At 52.6% G+C, this 17096-nt stretch overlaps 1 protein-coding gene and 1 long non-coding RNA gene across 7 annotated transcripts in view; one reads left to right on the top strand and one right to left on the bottom strand.

Annotated features, from left to right (window-relative positions):
• RALBP1 (ralA binding protein 1) overlaps positions 1-8568 on the top strand; it is a 38445-nt gene extending 29877 nt beyond the window's left edge. For 5 of the 6 annotated variants that reach the window (XM_074352436.1, XM_074352434.1, XM_074352432.1 and 2 more), the window contains 4 exons: positions 3327-3434; positions 5504-5625; positions 5719-5839; positions 6931-8568. In XM_074352436.1, coding sequence (XP_074208537.1) covers positions 3327-3434; positions 5504-5625; positions 5719-5839; positions 6931-7140 — 561 coding nt within the window. In that variant the 3' untranslated portion in view covers positions 7141-8568. Of the gene's footprint in view, positions 1-3326; positions 3435-5503; positions 5626-5718; positions 5840-6044; positions 6513-6930 lie in introns of those variants that run through there. The other variant, XM_074352437.1, reaches the window with a different exon arrangement.
• Positions 1767-16887, bottom strand: LOC141574939 (uncharacterized). The gene is made up of 3 exons (XR_012502082.1): positions 8807-16887; positions 2918-3037; positions 1767-1903 (listed from the first exon to the last, which is right to left on the bottom strand). It is a non-coding gene; the product is annotated as an uncharacterized LOC141574939 (long non-coding RNA).
• Positions 16888-17096: the final 209 nt, after the last annotated feature.

Below are 17096 nucleotides of genomic sequence, written 5' to 3'. Positions count from 1 at the left end.
CCTATGGTTTACATTGCACTTAATGGTGAAAGTCTGAAGGCTTTCCTCTAGGATTGGGTGTACAAGTGGAGATTTCTGATCTCACCTCTTCTGTTCAGCATGGATGAGGCCGTTCTAGCCAGTGTGATAAAACAAGGGAAAAAAGGCACACGGATTGGAGAGAAATGAGTCTTTATAAAGGTGATATAACTGTCTATATATAAAAGCCTAAGGAATTTATAAAAAATGGGATGTGAGTTTAGCAACATTGTAGTTATACAGGGTCAGATACACACGTCTATTGTATTTGTGTATTAGCAATGAACTATTGATACTGAACCTGAAAAGAAAAAAGACCTAAATAATTTGGTAAATATCTCAATATTGTTAATATGTTAGGTTTTCCCAAACTGATCTGTGGAGTCAGTTCCAATCAAAATCTAAACAGGCAATTTTGGTAGAAATTAACAAGCTCTTCTAAAATCTGTATGGAAACACAAATGTTCTAGAATAGCCTGAACAATTTTGAAAAAGGACAGCTGATATGAGACTTAAAATAAAGCTGAAGGAATCGAGACAGGAGATACAGGGTGAGGAAAGAAAGTGCAGAAACAGGCCAGCACACATGTGAGCAGTTAATTGTCAGTTTCTGTTGTACAGCACAATGCTTCAGTCACTGACACATACATTAAACGTTTTTCAAACTTCACCGTAAGTTACTACAGGATATTGAATACAGTTCCCTGTGCTCTACAGCATAAACTTGTTGATCTGCTTTTTATATTAGTATCTGCAAATCTCGAACTCCCAACTTCTCCCTTCCCCCCACCCCTCGGTGACCACAGGTTTGTTTTCTATGTGAGTCTCTTTCTAAGTAAGTTCGTCTGTCTTTTTTTCTTTTTTAGATTCCTCATGTAAGTGATCTCATGTGGTATTTATTTCTCTTTCTGGCTTGCTTCTCTTAGAATGACAATCTCCAGGTCCATCTGTGTTGCTGCAAATGGCATTTTATTATGGCTGAGTAGTATTCCATTGTATCAGTGTACCACAACTTCTTTATCCAGTCACCTGTCGATGGACGTTCAGGTTGTTTCCATGTCTTGGCTACTGTAAGTAGTGCTGCTGTGAGCGTTGGGGTGCATGTATCGTTTTGAATGAAGGTTCCTTCTGGATATATGCTCAGGAGTGGGATTGCTGGATAAATGGTAAGTCTGTTTTTAGTTTTTTGAGGCATCTCCATACTGTTTTCCACAGCGGCTGCAGCAAACTGCATTCCCCCCAGCAGTGTAGGAGGGCTCCCTTTTCTCCACACCCTCCCCAGGATTTATCATTCATGGATTTTGAATGATGTCTATTCTGACTGGTGTGAGGTGATACCTCATTGTAGTTTTGATTTGCGTTTCTCTGATAATTAGTGATATTGAGCATTTTTTCATGTGCCTCTTGGCCATGCATATGTCATTGGAGAATTGCTTGTTTAGGTCTTCTGGCCATTTTTGGATTGGGTTGTTTGTTTTTTTCCTATTAAGTTGTATGAGCTGCTTATATATTCTGGCAAATAAGCCCCTGTCAGTCTCATCTTTTGCAAATATTTTCTCGCATTCTGTAGGTTGTCTTTGTTTTGGTTGTGGTTTCCTTTGCTGTGCAGAAGCTTGTAAGTTTAATCAGGTCCCATTTGTTTATTTTTGCTTTTATTTCTGTTGCTTGAGTAGATGCCCTAGGAGAATGCTGCTGAGATTTATGTCAGAATGTTTTGCCTGTGTTTTCTTCTGAGAGGTTTACTGTGTCTTACGCTGAAGTCTTTAAGCCACTTTGAGTTTGCCTTTGTGTGTGGCGTGGGCAGGTAATTTTCAACAAAGATGCCAAGACAGTTGAATAGGGAAGGGTCTTCTTTTCAGCAAATGGTGCTGGAACAACTGGATATCTATGTGCAAAAAAAAAAGAGCCTGAGTCCAATAACATATACAAAAATTAGCTCAAAATGAATCATACGCAGAGACCTAAAAAAAACCTCCAGAAGAAAGCGCCAGAGAAGGTTTTACTGACTTTGGCTTAGGCAGTGATTTCTTAATAGGACTCAAAACCCATGAACTATAAAAGGAGAATTTGGAAAATTACATTTCATCACAACATACTTTTCAAACGACACTGTTAAATTAAGACAAACATGCAAACCAGAGGCTGTGACAATATTTGTAAAAACCACACACCTACCTGATAAAGGACTTGGACTGAAATATATTAAAAAACACAACAAGACAAACCAATTTTTTTCTTCCTGTATCTTTAGAGCAGTTTTAAGTTCGCAGCAGAATTCAGGGAAAGGTAGAGATTTCCCACCTACCCTTCCCCCCACGTGCACAGCCTCCCTCATTATCAACAACCCCCAGAGGGTCATTTGTTACAGTAACAACTCAGGGTTAAGGCAGACATTTGAGCGGGCCCTTTACCAAAGGCGACACACAGATGGTGAACAAGCACTGAGAAGGCGCTCAGCAGCGTCAGTCACAACGGAGGTGGCACCAGGACAGCCAAAGTCACACAGCGAGTGTTGACAAGAGCGGAGCAGCCGGACCTTTGGTACCACTCTTGGTACAGACATTTTGGAAAACAGTTTCTTTTCAAGTTAAGCATAAGGTTCCCATGTGACCCAGCAGTCCCACCACCCCAGGTGGTTACCTGACAGAAGAAGACATACACGCACACAAAGCAAGCAGAGCTCACGCCAGGTCTGGTCAGAGTGGCTCAGGGCTCAGGAGGACCAAGTGCCCATCCGCCGATGAATGGGTGCACCACTCGGCACCCATTCATACAAGCAACAAAACTGATGAATTGCAAAGTTAGCAGTGTGCCAGAGAAAAAAAGACTACCGACTGATTAATTCAGTTTATATGGAACAAAAGGCAAAAACCACAGCGGAAAGCAGGTTCGTGCTCACCTGGGCCAACAGCTGGCAGACAAGCCCGGGGCACTTTGTGTGACGATGGAAATGTTCTGAATTGGGGTTGGTGGTGGTTCCTTGACTGCATACTTTTGTCAAAACTAGTTAACCTGTATGCTTAAAATAAAAAAAAAAAAAATCACAGAAGGTGATTTATGTGGAAGGTTCCAGAAATGGTGAGATTAATGAGAAAAGAACATTTTCCTCACAGTGCAGCCAGACTGAGAGCCACAGGCTACTTTCAAAGCCCAGTTAACAGAGGCCCATCTGTCCAGACGGTTCCTCTGCCTGCCCCTCGGTGCACGTCTAGGAAGGGAGGCGGCGGTGGCGTCCGGAGTGGTGAGGGGTGACTTTGCAGGATGTGAGCTACACGAGGCTGACCAGCTCGCTCTCTCTTACCCCACAGGAGTGCGAGAGCAAGATTGCACAAGAGATAGCCAGTCTTTCTAAAGAGGACGTTTCCAAAGAAGAAATGAATGAGAATGAAGAAGTCATAAATATTCTTCTTGCCCAGGTAAGCTAAGATTCTTTTTTAGTTAAAAATTGTGGGGCTTGGGGGTAGAGCTCAGTGGTAGAGTGCGTGCTCGGTGCGCAGGCGTTCCACCCCCAGTGCCTCTGTCAAGGAGGGGAAAAGCACAAATAAAAAACATGCATATAAAATAAAAGTTTATACTTGGGGTGCACGCCCTGACGAGCCGGTTTTCCTGCACAGCGAGATGACCGCTGCGCTCAGGCCAGTCAGCGTCGCGCTCCACGCGGGCGCCTTCCGTGTCTCGGTGCTCCGTGCAGTGCTGCTAACCGGCATGCAGCACAGGTGCGCCCCCTGCCCGCCAGGCCCGGTAACCGCCGTTCTGTTCTCTGCTTCTGTGACTTGACTTTTTTAGACTCCACAAGTGCGGGAGAGCGTGTGGGCACTCGCCTTTCCTGTCTGGCTCAGCTCACTTGGCGTGAGGTCTGCCGGGTCCAGCCGTGCTGCCCTGAACGGCAGGACTGGCTGTCTCGTGGCTGAATGATGATGTCGCAAGGCTCCTAGTGGTCAGCTTACAGTCTGAGCAGCTCCGCGGCAGGGGGCGTGAGTCTTCCAGCCAGCCTTCTCAGACGGCTTGGAGGGTGCAGAGGGACGGCCTTGCGCTTGGCGTTCCCTTCTGTGCTGCTTGGCCGCTTCTGCCCGGACACGGTTCTGGATGCCCCCCTTCTCTCCTTTCCCTCCCCCCAGGGCTGAGTTAGAGGTGTTTTTCCTAAGTTACAATTTAGTTGTGCGTGTTCCATATTAATGAGATTGGACTTACATTTTACAACGTCCTTCCTGACGGCACAAAGTTTGAGGTCCTTGAAATGTGATGATGGAGATTTTAGCTGGTGGTGGTTGCTGGTAACACCTTTCAGGCATTCTGACTTTATTCTTTGCAGATCAGTCAGTTGTCGGACGTGAGTTGCTTTACCGCCCACTCGCGGACTTGGCGCACAGCTCTCGAGGGCCTCCTGTGTTCCTGGCCAGGAGCTGAGGAGGAGCTCCTTTCTTTCTGAATCTCAGTCGGCCTTACTCTGTTCTGGAAATTCCCAGAGTTTAGCCCGAAAGAAATGAAGTTCTAGGCTCTGACAGCATCGTCTGTGCTTCCAGAAACTCATGTACGTGGGTACCTGGAGCCTTACAAGCCTCAGTCCTTTCCTGTCACTCCTGAGAAATACATGATTTTGCTGCCGGGGCCCGAGAACTCCTCTCCTCTGAAGAGAGGCTGGAGGCCCAGACAGGCCTGTGTTTCAGAGTTCTCAGTCACGGAACGTGCGCTTCTGTAGGTACACTGAGGGCGCAGGACAGGCATCTCTGTAGAAGCACGTAGGGAGTACGCCTGCCACGTCCAGGAGGCTCCGAGTAGGTCGCTTCAGAACGCGATCACAGCGGCTTTTGAGTTTCATCACAGGCTCTCCTCTGCATCCCTGTTGCTTGGAAAGAAACGCTCTAGACCTTTGCTGCTTCCAGCTCGTTCCTGTAGCGTCCCCGTCTCACCTCCTAGGTTCCGTCTGCTTCTAGTCTTTCTCTCGGTTGAGGGGCGGCTGGATCCCGGGCAGGTAGGGATTCTTCCCTTTAGGTAATTCCAGTTTAGAAATATGCACACAGTATTTACTGTTTAAGTATTCTCTCTGGGGACAGGAGGTGAGGACGGTGGCTTGTGGCGAGGAGGAAGGACTCTCTTGCAAACGTCTCCCCCTCACTGGGTCTGCTGCTAGATGACGCTGACGCCAGCTGCACCTCTCCTGGGCCCTCACATAGGCCCTCCCTTTCCTGCGCGGTGGGGAGGTGCTCAGAAGGGTCTGGGGCAGAGACAGACGACGACACCTGGACCGTGTGTCCGGTGTGCTTGCCTCGGAGGGAGCCTCTGCAGGATGAGGACGGGGAGCTCCCAAGAGGCATTTTGCGTCTTGAGGAAAATCTCGTCATTCCTCCCAGACAGCTGAGCGCACCTTCTGCTGACGTCAAGTCTCCGGGTGTTTTCGGGTGTGCGGCTCCGCGAGCTTTCCCGGAACTTGGTGTCGGGCGTCCCTAGACTTGGTCTCAGCCGTGCTTACAGGGGTGCTTTTCAGGAGAACGAGATCCTGACCGAGCAGGAGGAGCTCCTCGCCATGGAGCAGTTTCTGCGCCGACAGATCGCCTCGGAGAAGGAGGAGATCGAGCGGCTCCGAGCTGAGATCGCCGAGATACAGAGGTAACGCAGGGCAGCAGGGACCCTTGTCAAGAAGAGGGAGTGGCGCCAGCGGGCCAGGGCGCCTGCTGACCCTGGGGTCGCGTCTCCCCCCAGCCGGCAGCAGGGCCGCAGTGAGACGGAGGAGTGCTCCTCGGAGAGTGAGAGCGAGAGCGAGGACGAGGACGAGCTGCAGGCCATCCTGGAGGAGCTGCAGAGGCAGAACGAGGAGCTGGAGGTGAGGCGGGCCCGGCGTCCTGCTGGGGACGTGACGGAGAAAGGGGCTTTGGGGTGGGGCGTGGAGCAGCGCTCAGGGTGAGGGCCCCGGGCCCCTGTTGGGGGGGGGGGCAGGCGGGGCTTGTCCTGGTTCTCCACCGGAGAGCAGGTGAAGGGGGCCCCAGCCCGATGAAGCCAGTTGAGCAGGACGCCCCTTCTTACTCCAGACAAGATGACGTAGCGCTGGGTGTCGGGGGCCGTGCTCGCCGCAGAAAGGAGCCCACGCCCCGAGCGGCAGAGAAAAGCTGAATTCCACGCACAGGACCCCCCCCCCCCCAACATCCTCCCACAGAACCGAGCAGAGACGTTGGCAAGGCCAGCCCCCCACCTGGGCCAGGGGTTGGGGTGGTGACCTGGGCTCCCCGCGGCTTTCTCCCCTTAGCGAGGTCTCATGGTTGCCCCTTGGCCTCTTTGTGTCTTTCAAGCATGTTTCAGACTCTAAGTAGGAGAGCATCTTCCAGAATCACAGTCCTGGGGATGGAACAAGGTCCAAACAGGAGAGCCCTCCCCCCAGCAGATGCTTGGGCCTGCCGTCCTGTGCCCCGGGTTGGTTCCCCTTGGGGTCCAGGATGGTCCCTCTGGGTCTGGCTCACTCAGTTTGCAGGCAGGGGAAGAGGAGGGTCAGGGCTGAGGTCGGGTGCGCAGGCAGCAGGGCGGCTGGGAGGAGGGAAGCCAGGGCTGGAGGGGTTTTGTGCTGCCTTGACTGCTGGACGGGTGCAGGCATTATAAAGCTGCTGGCGGTCTTCTGTCGTATGAGCTGGTGGCACAGGTCAGGGGTAAGCAGGGCCATGCACAGAAGAGGAAGGACATCACTTCTGAGACAGAGCTCAGGTTTTACACTAATAACACTGTCATTAAAGCCTGTTTTCTGTGGGTGGTTTTGTCTCCCAGGGGCGTTTGCTCCTCTGTGATTTAAGCAGTTGGTACCTTGATCCATTCTGTGCTCGTGTTTTCTCTCACAACCAGCTGGACCAGAACAAAAGCAGGTTCTTGGGTGGGTGGCTGGCCCCTCTCCGCCGTCCTTTCGGTGAGCGCCACCCTCCTTTCCTCCAGATCAAGAACAATCACCTGAACCAGGCGGTTCACGAGGAGCGCGAGGCCATCATTGAGCTGCGGGTGCAGCTCCGCCTGCTCCAGCTGCAGCGGGCCCGGCCCGAGCCCCCCAGCGACCCCGAGCCCGGCGCCGCCAAGGAGCCGCCCCCGGCGGGCAGGGAGCCGGCCCGGCCGTCGCCCAGCAGGGACAGGAAGGAGACGCCCATCTGAGCCGCGCGGGCCGCCGGCCTGTGCACCTGACTGGGCCCCAGCCAGGGCCCCGCCGTACCTGCTGTAAAGGCGTCTTCCTCCTCCCTCAACGGAGGACGCACGCGTCGGGCTCGGGGCCCCCGGGGAGGACGGGCGGGCGCGGGCGGCCGGCGGGGCACAGAGGCTTCCAGATGCTGTCTGCTTCTCTGAAGATTTTCTTTGTTAACTTAAAATAACTATTTTCACCCTTGAGTGGCTTCTTTTTAAACCAAAAATCGTCTTTCTTTGCTTTTTTATTATGGCAGAATGAGGATTTTTCTCTCGTTCAAGGGGGATCCCGGACACGGCGGACAGCGCCCGCCTCTGTGCGGCCCGTGGTCCCCTCCAGGGTCCCCGCTCACCTGTCACTCCTGCTTGTGCCTTTCACACCTCTCTGGTGCAGATTCTATGCTGGGAGCTGCCTCCCCTTTCCTGAGGGGCCAGAATGGCTCTCACTGGGGTTCCCTCCCTGCCCCCCCAACACCCCCCTTGGGACAGGCCCCCGTCACAGTCCCTGAGCCCGAGTCACCACCACGGCCTCGTTAGTCAGAGCCGTCCTGGGGCAGCGGCCACCTCTCTCCGGCTCCTGCGGCCACTGGTCAGCAGACGCTCTCCACGGGCTCGGTGGGAGGTGGCCGCCCGGACCAGAGGCTCTAGCTCTCAGACCTCCCCTCAGAACAGGACGTCATCGTAGGCTGCTCGCCTGGGCTAGAATGTAAGTGTCTCTCTGCCTGAATAAGCCATATCGATAGACACGCTCTGACCTGAGTCCACACCGTCTCACCGAGCCGCTGCCAGACTCCCAGCTGACCAGACTGAGCAATAGGAAACGGCTTTGCTCGGGGGGCAGCCGTGTCCCGACCCCCACCACCCCGCTGCCCGGGGGCCCTGGGGCGTCTGGGGGGGGCCGCTCTGTCCATGTGCACGGCTGTGAAGACGGCCCCTCACCCAGGGTGATGGAGACCCCCCCCCCCCGGGGCTCTGTTCTCTCCTCCTGGTTTGTATTTATTTTCAGCACCTCTTCTATGCGGTTTTTACCCTCTACCTATTGCACTGTTGTGACTTGTTGGCCATTATTTGATTTTTGTACGAAAAAAGCTTTGTTATAGAAATCAGCATACTATTTTTTTAAATCTGGAGAGAAGATATTATGGTGACTGAAAATATGGTCAGGTGTCAAATGTAAGTGTATAAAGCCTTCCAGCTGTCCTGTCGGTCCTGTTACATTCATTTCACATTTGCTGGCAATGTTGAAGGTTTCTTTTTTGTGTAAACTCTTAATTTCTATCAAGGTGTCATGAATTTTTTAAATTAGTATTTCATTACAGCTGTCTCAGCGTTGATTAACTAATTTTTGCCAGGACCCATTGTTGATCAAGCAAATAAATTCAACAGCCATTTGAGGAAAAAGGGACTGCTCGCTTTTTTGTACATGTCCTTTGAAATGGTGGCACCCTGTGCCTGGCAAGGACTTGGTTTCACTGCTAGGCCCGGGAGCGACAGCGCCGAGTCCCTCCCTGGGCCCCCTCCTGCCCTGGCCACCATGTCCGCTGCCCTCCCTGTGTGAGCCAGTGGGCCTGCTGTGGCAGAAAGGTTTGTTGTGGTCACTTCCCTAGAGGGGACGGCAGGGGTCTTGGGGGTCACCTACCTGGTGCTGGTCAGGCCAGTCCCGAGTCCCGGTTTAAGATTCCATTCCTGAGGGAGCCGGTGCCGTCCTCAAGTCTGAGTTTGGTGACGTGGGGGCTTCGCAGAAGCGACTCTGTGTGGGACTCACTGTCATGGTTTTTAACGAGTCTTCCCTTTAGAGCAGACACTCAGCCTGAGAGACATGCCCGGGATTTTAAGGCATCGGAGCTGCTCCCACCACTGTCTGGGAGTTGGCCCTGAGTCCGTGCTGTGTTCACGGGTCACTGCGGTCACAGTTTTTACGTCGCTCGTTCTTGGTCCTTCTCTGAGGCTCCAGCCTCAAAGAGGTCGCTTGATGGCTGGTTAGCAGCTGCAAATGTGCTTTTAAAGCTTCTGCAAGGACACCGTGCCCAGCAAGACGACCTCTTCCTACCAGCAGGGTCACCCCCAGGGTCTGTAGTCCCCAAGACCCAAACCAGAGTCAGACAGGTCAAAGAAAGGCTCTGATGAAGGAGTCACTTTCTTTAGCCAAGTGGCTTGTTCAGTGACCTCAGGAGCTGAGTTCCCACTTTTCCAGGAGGTGGGCCAATCCTAGCAGACCCTGTCTGCTCACCTGCAAGGCAGCCATGGGCTGTCCTCTGATCAGAACAACTTTGGCCACAGAGCCTGGGCTGGTGGCTGCAGCAGATTCTGCAGTGTCTTCACGAGCTGAGAGGTTCCTGGTCACGGCCGCGTGGCACATCCTCCTGGCCCGGAGAAGAGTCGCTGAGAATTGAGACTTCTGGTGATTCGTTTTGAGTGTGGCTCAGGTGACTCGTTTTGAGTGTGGCATCCTCGTTTTAAGTATGGCCACGGAGGCCAATAAAACTGCAGGGTCTGTAGACGGGACGGTGGTTTTGTTCTGGTCACCTGTCTGCGTCCCTTTCTTTGCACAGAACCTGGATGCGGTCGCCCCTGGGTTTGGGGTTGTTGACCAGAGATGGACCCCCAGGGCCCTGGACATCGGGGAGAAGGTGGGATGGACAGAGGAGCCACAGGACCATCAGCTTCATGGCAAGTCCAGCAGTCATGGGGGTTAGATGACCCACCTGCATGATGGCCTGAGACAATGGCGCTGTCCTTCCAGGCCCGAGCAAGACAAAAGGTGGACAGGAGAATCCAGAAGGCCTTCACGGGGAACGAGGGAAAGGATGGCCGGAGTGGGAGGGAGTGGAAAGAAACATCCTCGGTCCTCCTGGTCTGACGTCTTGGGAGGACGCAGTCCCGGTCCCCAGCGTCTGCACAGGACCAGGCGTCCGGTGGGGCCTCCAGCTCTGAAATACACATGTGAGGGTCAACACCTTGTCCCCTGGCAGCGGGGTCAGTGGCCGAGACCCTGGTAGGGTCCTTCCCATGAATCTCACTTACGCAGAAGCACCAGAAAAATAGTAACTGTCTGTAAATGATGAACGACTTGAAAAGGCCCGTGGTCACAGAGCTGGTGAGAGTTCATTTGGGAAGGAAGGAAACAGTTATTTCTGTGGCATGCAATACTTCAGGATGATAACTGAACAGCAAGAGTGCTGGTAAATTTCTAGAAACTTAAGGCAATGTCTGGAATACCTGTATTAGAAATATATGATTCATACATACATAACCTAAGAATGTTTATCATTTCTTATTCAACAGTTTCCCCCACATATTTTAACGTACCAAATAAACATAATCGAACATCTCTCTTTTACAAGATGACAGGCAAATGCTTTGGGATTTTCCAGGAGCCCCGTGGGAAACCTCAAAGTTACTCTGAGGTTAAAAAGACTATTTAATTTTATTTTGAGACAACGTCAAGAAGGTTGAACATTTGAATGGAATAATACTTAATTGTCTCACCAAAGTGACAGCAGCAGATACTAAAGGCACATACAGAAGGGAAGCAGAAGTCAGTGTTCTTAACATTGAGAAGACCGGATGTCCTTGAGTCATCAAAGGCTGATAGAGCGTGAAGCAGTTATTGTGGTAACACACAAAGTTTTGCTGTCCAGATTTGAAAAGTAAAACAAAAACTACAACGCCTTATTAAGAGCAGACCAATAACCTAAGAGAACTTTGTCTGTTTAACAGAACAGTTAACAGTTTTAATCACACGGAGATTAGAACCCTTAATCCCCGGTTAACACCAGCATTCTGTGGGCTGGAGAGTCTATAAACACATTTTGATTTCTGGAAGCATATTTATCCTGATTAAGCTTTCCAGTGGCACAAAACGTATTTACTAACAGACTCCAGTATCTCTGGTTTCTCTATACAAGGAAGCCGAAGGTGGAGAAACGTGTGGTGATGAAGGTCTCAGCACCCGTCTTACTTGGAAATGATCTGGATATTCAGTGAATACCTGTCACTTAACTTATCTCAGTGTAACTTACAGGCTTCACGTTACCAAAAAAGTTTTGGAAACGGTTTTTAAGTGGACATACCATAAAGTATCATTGTTGAAAAGTTAAAGTAAACTTTTATCTTACGTCTATTTAATTCACTGTTCTTAACAATCATGTTTAGTCATGAAAATTTCACAAGACAAACAACTAATAATCTGAAGTTACCTTTCTTGCTGACAAATCCTGTGAGAGAGAACGTGAGCGCATCTGACTTTCAGTAAACCTAGGCAGAAGAAAAGCATTGTACTTTACAATGATAACTTTAAAGACATGCCTCTTGTAACTGAACTACAGACTTAAGCTAGCGTTTACTTACTGAAGCTCGGCCTAGAGCACCCGAACCGGGAAGGCACTTGGGTTAGTTTGCGTATTTCTGAGAGTGAACTTGTTTCTCTATTTCATTGGCTTAAATTGAACTCTTTACAAAATAACTTCAGCAATACCATTTTGAGGTAGGAAAAAAAGTCACATCTATAACATATACATAAATATACACACAGGTATTTTATAGCGTCTGTTTTAAAATTTTAGGGTGAGACGTACAATTGTGCAAAAGTCATTACTTTGTAAACGAACAGTTGGATCCAAATTGTGTTTCTGGCACATGGAGTAAGTTTCCTGGCTCAGAAGGCTACAAGTTTTCACTGATGCCTGGCGAAGACTTTAGAGACACTTCAGAGCCCGAGTTTTCGGCAGCCTCTCCTTTGTCTCGGGCGAGCACCGCCTGGAGAGGTGCGGGGAGGGCGCCTCCACAGCAGAAGGCACCGCGACCTCTGTCCCCTAAGCCCAGACCTCGTATGGCACCAGCAAGGCTTCTGAGACGAGCAGAGGCGGTCTGGAGGGGGGTGTGAAAAGCACAGCTGGGGGCTGGGCTGTTTCCAGGGCCGCGTGACTGTTCTGTGAGACGAGACAGTCGCCTCAATCCCTCAGAGACCCGGGTGGCAGCCGCCCAGCTGCCCACCACACTACCTTCCGTCGGCTCCTCTGTATCAGCGGGAAGGTTTCCAACTAAGATGGACGTCAGGAGTCCCGTGTTCCAGACAGAGCTGTGTGTCTCTGGAACGTTTTAGTAAGTCCTCCTGCGAAGCCTTCACAGTGTTTCTCTTTCTGTCTGGGAACGTAGTTTCACCTAAGCTTTGGAGAGAAGGCCTCATGAAAGTCCCCATCGGGCTCTGAGTATCAGCCTCTAACTCGGCCAACTTCTGACCACAGAGCGTCTTTGAAACCAACAAAGCCTCCAAGCATCGTGTCAGGTTTCAGCCAGGACACTCGGTGCACGCGCCGGGGGCACTCAGCACCCCGGCGGTGCAGGCGGCGCCTCCGAGAGCCGCCGCCGCCGTCCGCAGGGCCCCAGCGTGTCCTGGGGGCCTCCAACCCGACGGCTGCCAAGCTCTCAGATGCAGAACGAGACCAGCACTGCGGCAGGAGCCGTCCCTGGGAGAGACAGGTCGACAGCCCGCGGGGACCGGAAGTGGGGCCACGCGTCACACTGCAAGGACCTGTGGTCTGATCTCCCCTTCCTCCCCATCGCAGTGGGGGCCCGGCAGAGCTGACTCCGGCGAGAACACTCACCCTCGGCGGCCTTTCCGTTTTCTCAGGAGCCTGCCGGCAGGCTCTGCAGTGACACCCTGGGGTGTCCGGGGGGTGTCTTCCTGTTCCCCAGAAACTGCTGAGGAGGAAAAACCAGTGTCCCTCTACCCTTCACGTGAGTGCCTGGCTGAGGCCCTTTCTCCCTAGGACACCACATAAGCGGATCAGCTTATCCAGGTTAGGAGCTCTCCTCTGTAGCCACTGTAATTAGGATTATCTTCGGTGAGTAACCTGCTTGTTTAACCTAAACATTTTATTTGCCTGAGGTCGCAAGGACCCAGACCAGCTGAAGTCAGACCTGGTTCGATGGCAGACCCAGTCAGGCAGACCCAGTCTGACTCCAGCCAATTGCCAGACCCCGTCCAGAAAAAGAAAAGTTCCGATAAAGTCTGAAAGCTCATGAGGTGAAGGGCGCGGAGCCAGAACCCAGAGAGGAGGTGCCAAGCCCGGGGGGCCTGGCTGCTCACCGCCCCTGGGGCTGTCGAGGTTCGAACACCAGGACTGTTCAAAGAGAAACTAGGGACTGTTAAGTCTTTTCAGTGTATTTGAGCAAAACTGGATTTGAACCGGGCAGCGTCTAACCCAGCAGATAAAAGGAGTTCCAAGGAGCTGCGCAAAATGAAAGACTTTCACAGGAGCATGGAGGGACCACAGCAGTTACCCTTGGCAAACGAGTGAGTGAGCTACTACGGTCACAGGCAGACCTTGGAGACACCGGCTTCAGCTCCACTGCAGTGAAGCGAGTATTACAGTAAAACAAGGCACGCAGATTTTCTGGTTCCCCAGTGCGTAGAAAAGTTATGTTTTACACTGTACTGTAGTCCATTAAGTGTGCGACAGAACTGTGTTAAAAAATACATACCTTAATAATTGCTGTTGGAAAAATGGCACCAGTAGACTTGCTTTACTCCAGTTGCCACAAACCTTCAATTTGTCTTAAAAAAAAAAAAAAAAAAAAAAAGCCTCTACGAAGCACAGCAGAACGAGGGATGTCTGTACCTGCCTTTGGGGAGGCAGGGACCTTTCAGTCAGGCGGCCTTACGAGTGTTCATCAGGCGACTCCTGGCTGGTTCAGGGCCTGAGTCCTGGCTTGGTGACGTGGGGCTTAGCGCAAAGGGCTCCGTCTGCAGGACAGACAGGAGACGGGGTCAGACCCCTACACTGGCACCGCGCACCCCGGGACAGGAGGGAAGGACGTGGCATCTGCAGGCAACCTGGGCCCCCAAGTTCCGATGGGGTCCAAGTACATGGACCAGGGAGGAGAAACAAGCATGGTTCTCGTCTGACCGAGCACCCCAAGTCCAACAACAGGCAAGAAGCTGCTGAAAATTCCAGCTACAAGGGGGGGACACAAGAGCCGCCTCTTGGTGGGGAGGTGCCTGCAGCCTCCTGAAGGTCTTCACATGGGGATAAGAAGTGCACCCAGGGCCCCCTGCGGAGTGGTGTGGCTTAGGCTGGCCTTCCTGGGAGGCTGCCACGTAGGACAGACGCCCTGCACACCTGAGCTTCAGATCAGTGACTGACTTGCATATAAGGTGTCCACGCAATCCATACTTAATTCGGTGTCCTGGTGGGTTGTTTTGGTGGTGGCTGTTTTTAGCCCTTTTGCCTAAAGCAGTGACCTCGATAACACCGTTTCCTGGCTTTTCTCTCCTTTTCTGTATTTTCATTTTCAGTCTGCCCACCCTTACCTTAGCATCTCAATGAGCGAACAGCTGGTTATGCACAGTGCAGTCGGTTCCAGTGGTCCTAAGCCACGCTGTGCAGACTGGCCACTGGTACTTCTGGGAGACGGGAGGGCCTGTTGTAGTGACTGAACGCACAACACGGGCCATACAGCGTCCTCTGCACCCGTATCTTCCTTCCCAAACGTGGGCCTCCTCCAGGTGCCAGGCTGGCAGGGGCATCGAGTGAAGGGGGCCCCCACCACTCTTGGTGGGAAACCTCATGGGGGTCAGCGCGACACGGCCCCCCAGCCTGCACGGCCGCCCAGCTGGGGAACCTCCAGGAGCTCCTCCCAGCCTTCTCGTGAATCGTTTGAAAGTATGACCCAGGAGGTGTTTGTATCCAGTTGACAGCAACCATCGGCATCATGAACACAGCGCAGCCGATCGGAGTAAAACTCATATGGTAAAATTATGTGCTAGAAACTCCAAGTGTCAAACCTTGCCAAATTTAAATCAGCAAAACCCAAGTTTAAATCGGTATAATGTGACCTCGACAAGACTTGGCAGAGATCAGCCTCTAACAGCTGTAAAACGCCACACGGATGGAAACCTACCACTGCATGGAAGGCTTGGCAAGCTTTCGAGGGAAAGAATTTTTAAGGAAAATAATTTCTGTATAATAAAATTGAAACAGTCTATTAGTTCTCTATGGAAAACGATGCAGGAATTCAGCTGATTTAGTGGAGTTCCTAACCAAAATGTATCGCCTTTGGAATTCTGCGTTTACAAATAAAATAGAATTTTCTCCAGGTCAGACCTCCATGGGATGAAACAGTCACGTTCCCAGGATCACGCAACCCCCCAGTTCTGGAGCACCCGGGGGAGGACCGGGGAGCCAGCGTCCCGCCCCAGCGTCCTCTGAAACACCATCGGGCTTCTGGAGGGGAGGAGATGCCAGCTGGGGGGGGGGGGCCTGACCCGCGTAGGCCACTGGGGAACGTCCCTCTGTGCGCACCCTCCCAGGCCCCGCTCTCCGCGTGCTCACAGGACGGAGGCCGGGGACAGCCGTCTCCGCTCACCTCCAGCCCTGGTCTGAGTGGTAGCGTCACCTCAGGGCTGCTGTGGGCTTCCTTCTCCTCCTCCTTGGCTCATGGCAGACGCTCCCACCCACGAAAGCAGCACGTGCATCCGGAGCCCAGGACGCCGTTCTTCTCCTGTGGGTCAGGGTCACCTCCTCCGAGCTTCCAGGACACACCGAGCCTGGCTACCGACGTCCAGGCACCCGCCCCCTGGAGACCGGGGCAGTGGGACCCGCACCAGGCAGGCGTGCAGACCCGCAGGGACGGTGGCTTCTAGGGATCAGCTATCACCAACCTGGAGGGTTCTAGAAAACCTGCACGGGCCCAGCGTCACAGGATTGTCTCCAAGGCTGATGGACACAGCTCACAGGCAGAAGGTGACCCCCAAGCCCCTGAGAGTCCAGGAGTGCGGCTGGAGGCCTGGGGCTGGCATGGTTCAGAGAGGGAGGGATGGCGGGGACGGTGTGGGTTCCAGGGGGAGGAGGAGGGAGAGGCAGGCAGGCAAGGAGGGGGCTGCGGGGGACACAACAGCTGAGCAGGAAGCTCCAATTTTTGAAAAATACAGCCTCCTCTTCATCTTGGTCACTCCCAAGTCCCCAGACCCGTGAGATCAGAGCACAGTGTTACATACCCTGAGGACACAGCACAGTGCATCTTCTGCTGTGGAACTGACAGAGCGGGTACTGACTGTCAGCAGTGTCTCTGCCTCCGGTGGGTGGAAGGACCTGGTTTTCTCTGTATGAGGAGGCTGCACCTTAGACGGGCTCCGACCCCCTCACCATCCTCAGGACTTGGCGGCCGCTGCTCTGCCCACACCCAAGGGAGGGCACGCAGCCCGGCAGCCTCCTGCGGGGCGACCTCGGGTATGCAGTCGCCACTCAGTGAAGAGCCGAGATCAGGAGGTGATGGTCCACCTTGTGTTTGTTTGAATGCCACTCGGGAGTACTCAGACTGGGACCACCTCGGCCACTGACCAAGCAGGTGCCTTCCCGTGTCCACTGCTGGGAGAGAACCAGCCTCCAGATCCACGTCCACGGTGGCTCCTCTGGAGACACCTGCGCGGGGATGGCCAGTGCATCTAAGCTCACAGGTGCGCCTGCACACCTGACATTCCAGTTCTTCACCCCAAAACGTACCGTTGCCGCCACTGCTTTTAAAAAAAATGCAGCTACTAGTACATAATTCTAATTAACTTACAGAACTGAAACTCCGGGGGTCGAAGAGTCACAACCTAACAGCAGAGACTGCGCCTCAAAAATTGGACTGAATGCAATAAAAAAGGTCACGCCCTCCTTCAAGCTTGGCTCTGAGGCTGCTTCACAGCCAGCCTCCCCCAGCCCCCCTGCCCCCACAGCCCCGCCCATTACCTGCGTGTGGCCTGATTCGCTTGTCCTGGTGGGATGGTGCACACAGAAGCACACAGAAATCCAGGCTGTGGAGAAGGATGAGGAACCAGAGGGTTCTCTGTCATAATTTACACACGAAGCAGCATGTGCGTTCCCAAACCCACCCAAGGTCCAAGGGGTCCTGCTCCCTTACAAACCTGGGACGTCCCCACT

Source organism: Camelus bactrianus, chromosome 24 (assembly GCF_048773025.1).
Source record: "Camelus bactrianus isolate YW-2024 breed Bactrian camel chromosome 24, ASM4877302v1, whole genome shotgun sequence".
NCBI lineage: Eukaryota > Metazoa > Chordata > Mammalia > Artiodactyla > Camelidae > Camelus > Camelus bactrianus.
This window is presented reverse-complemented; position numbering and strand designations above follow the sequence as displayed.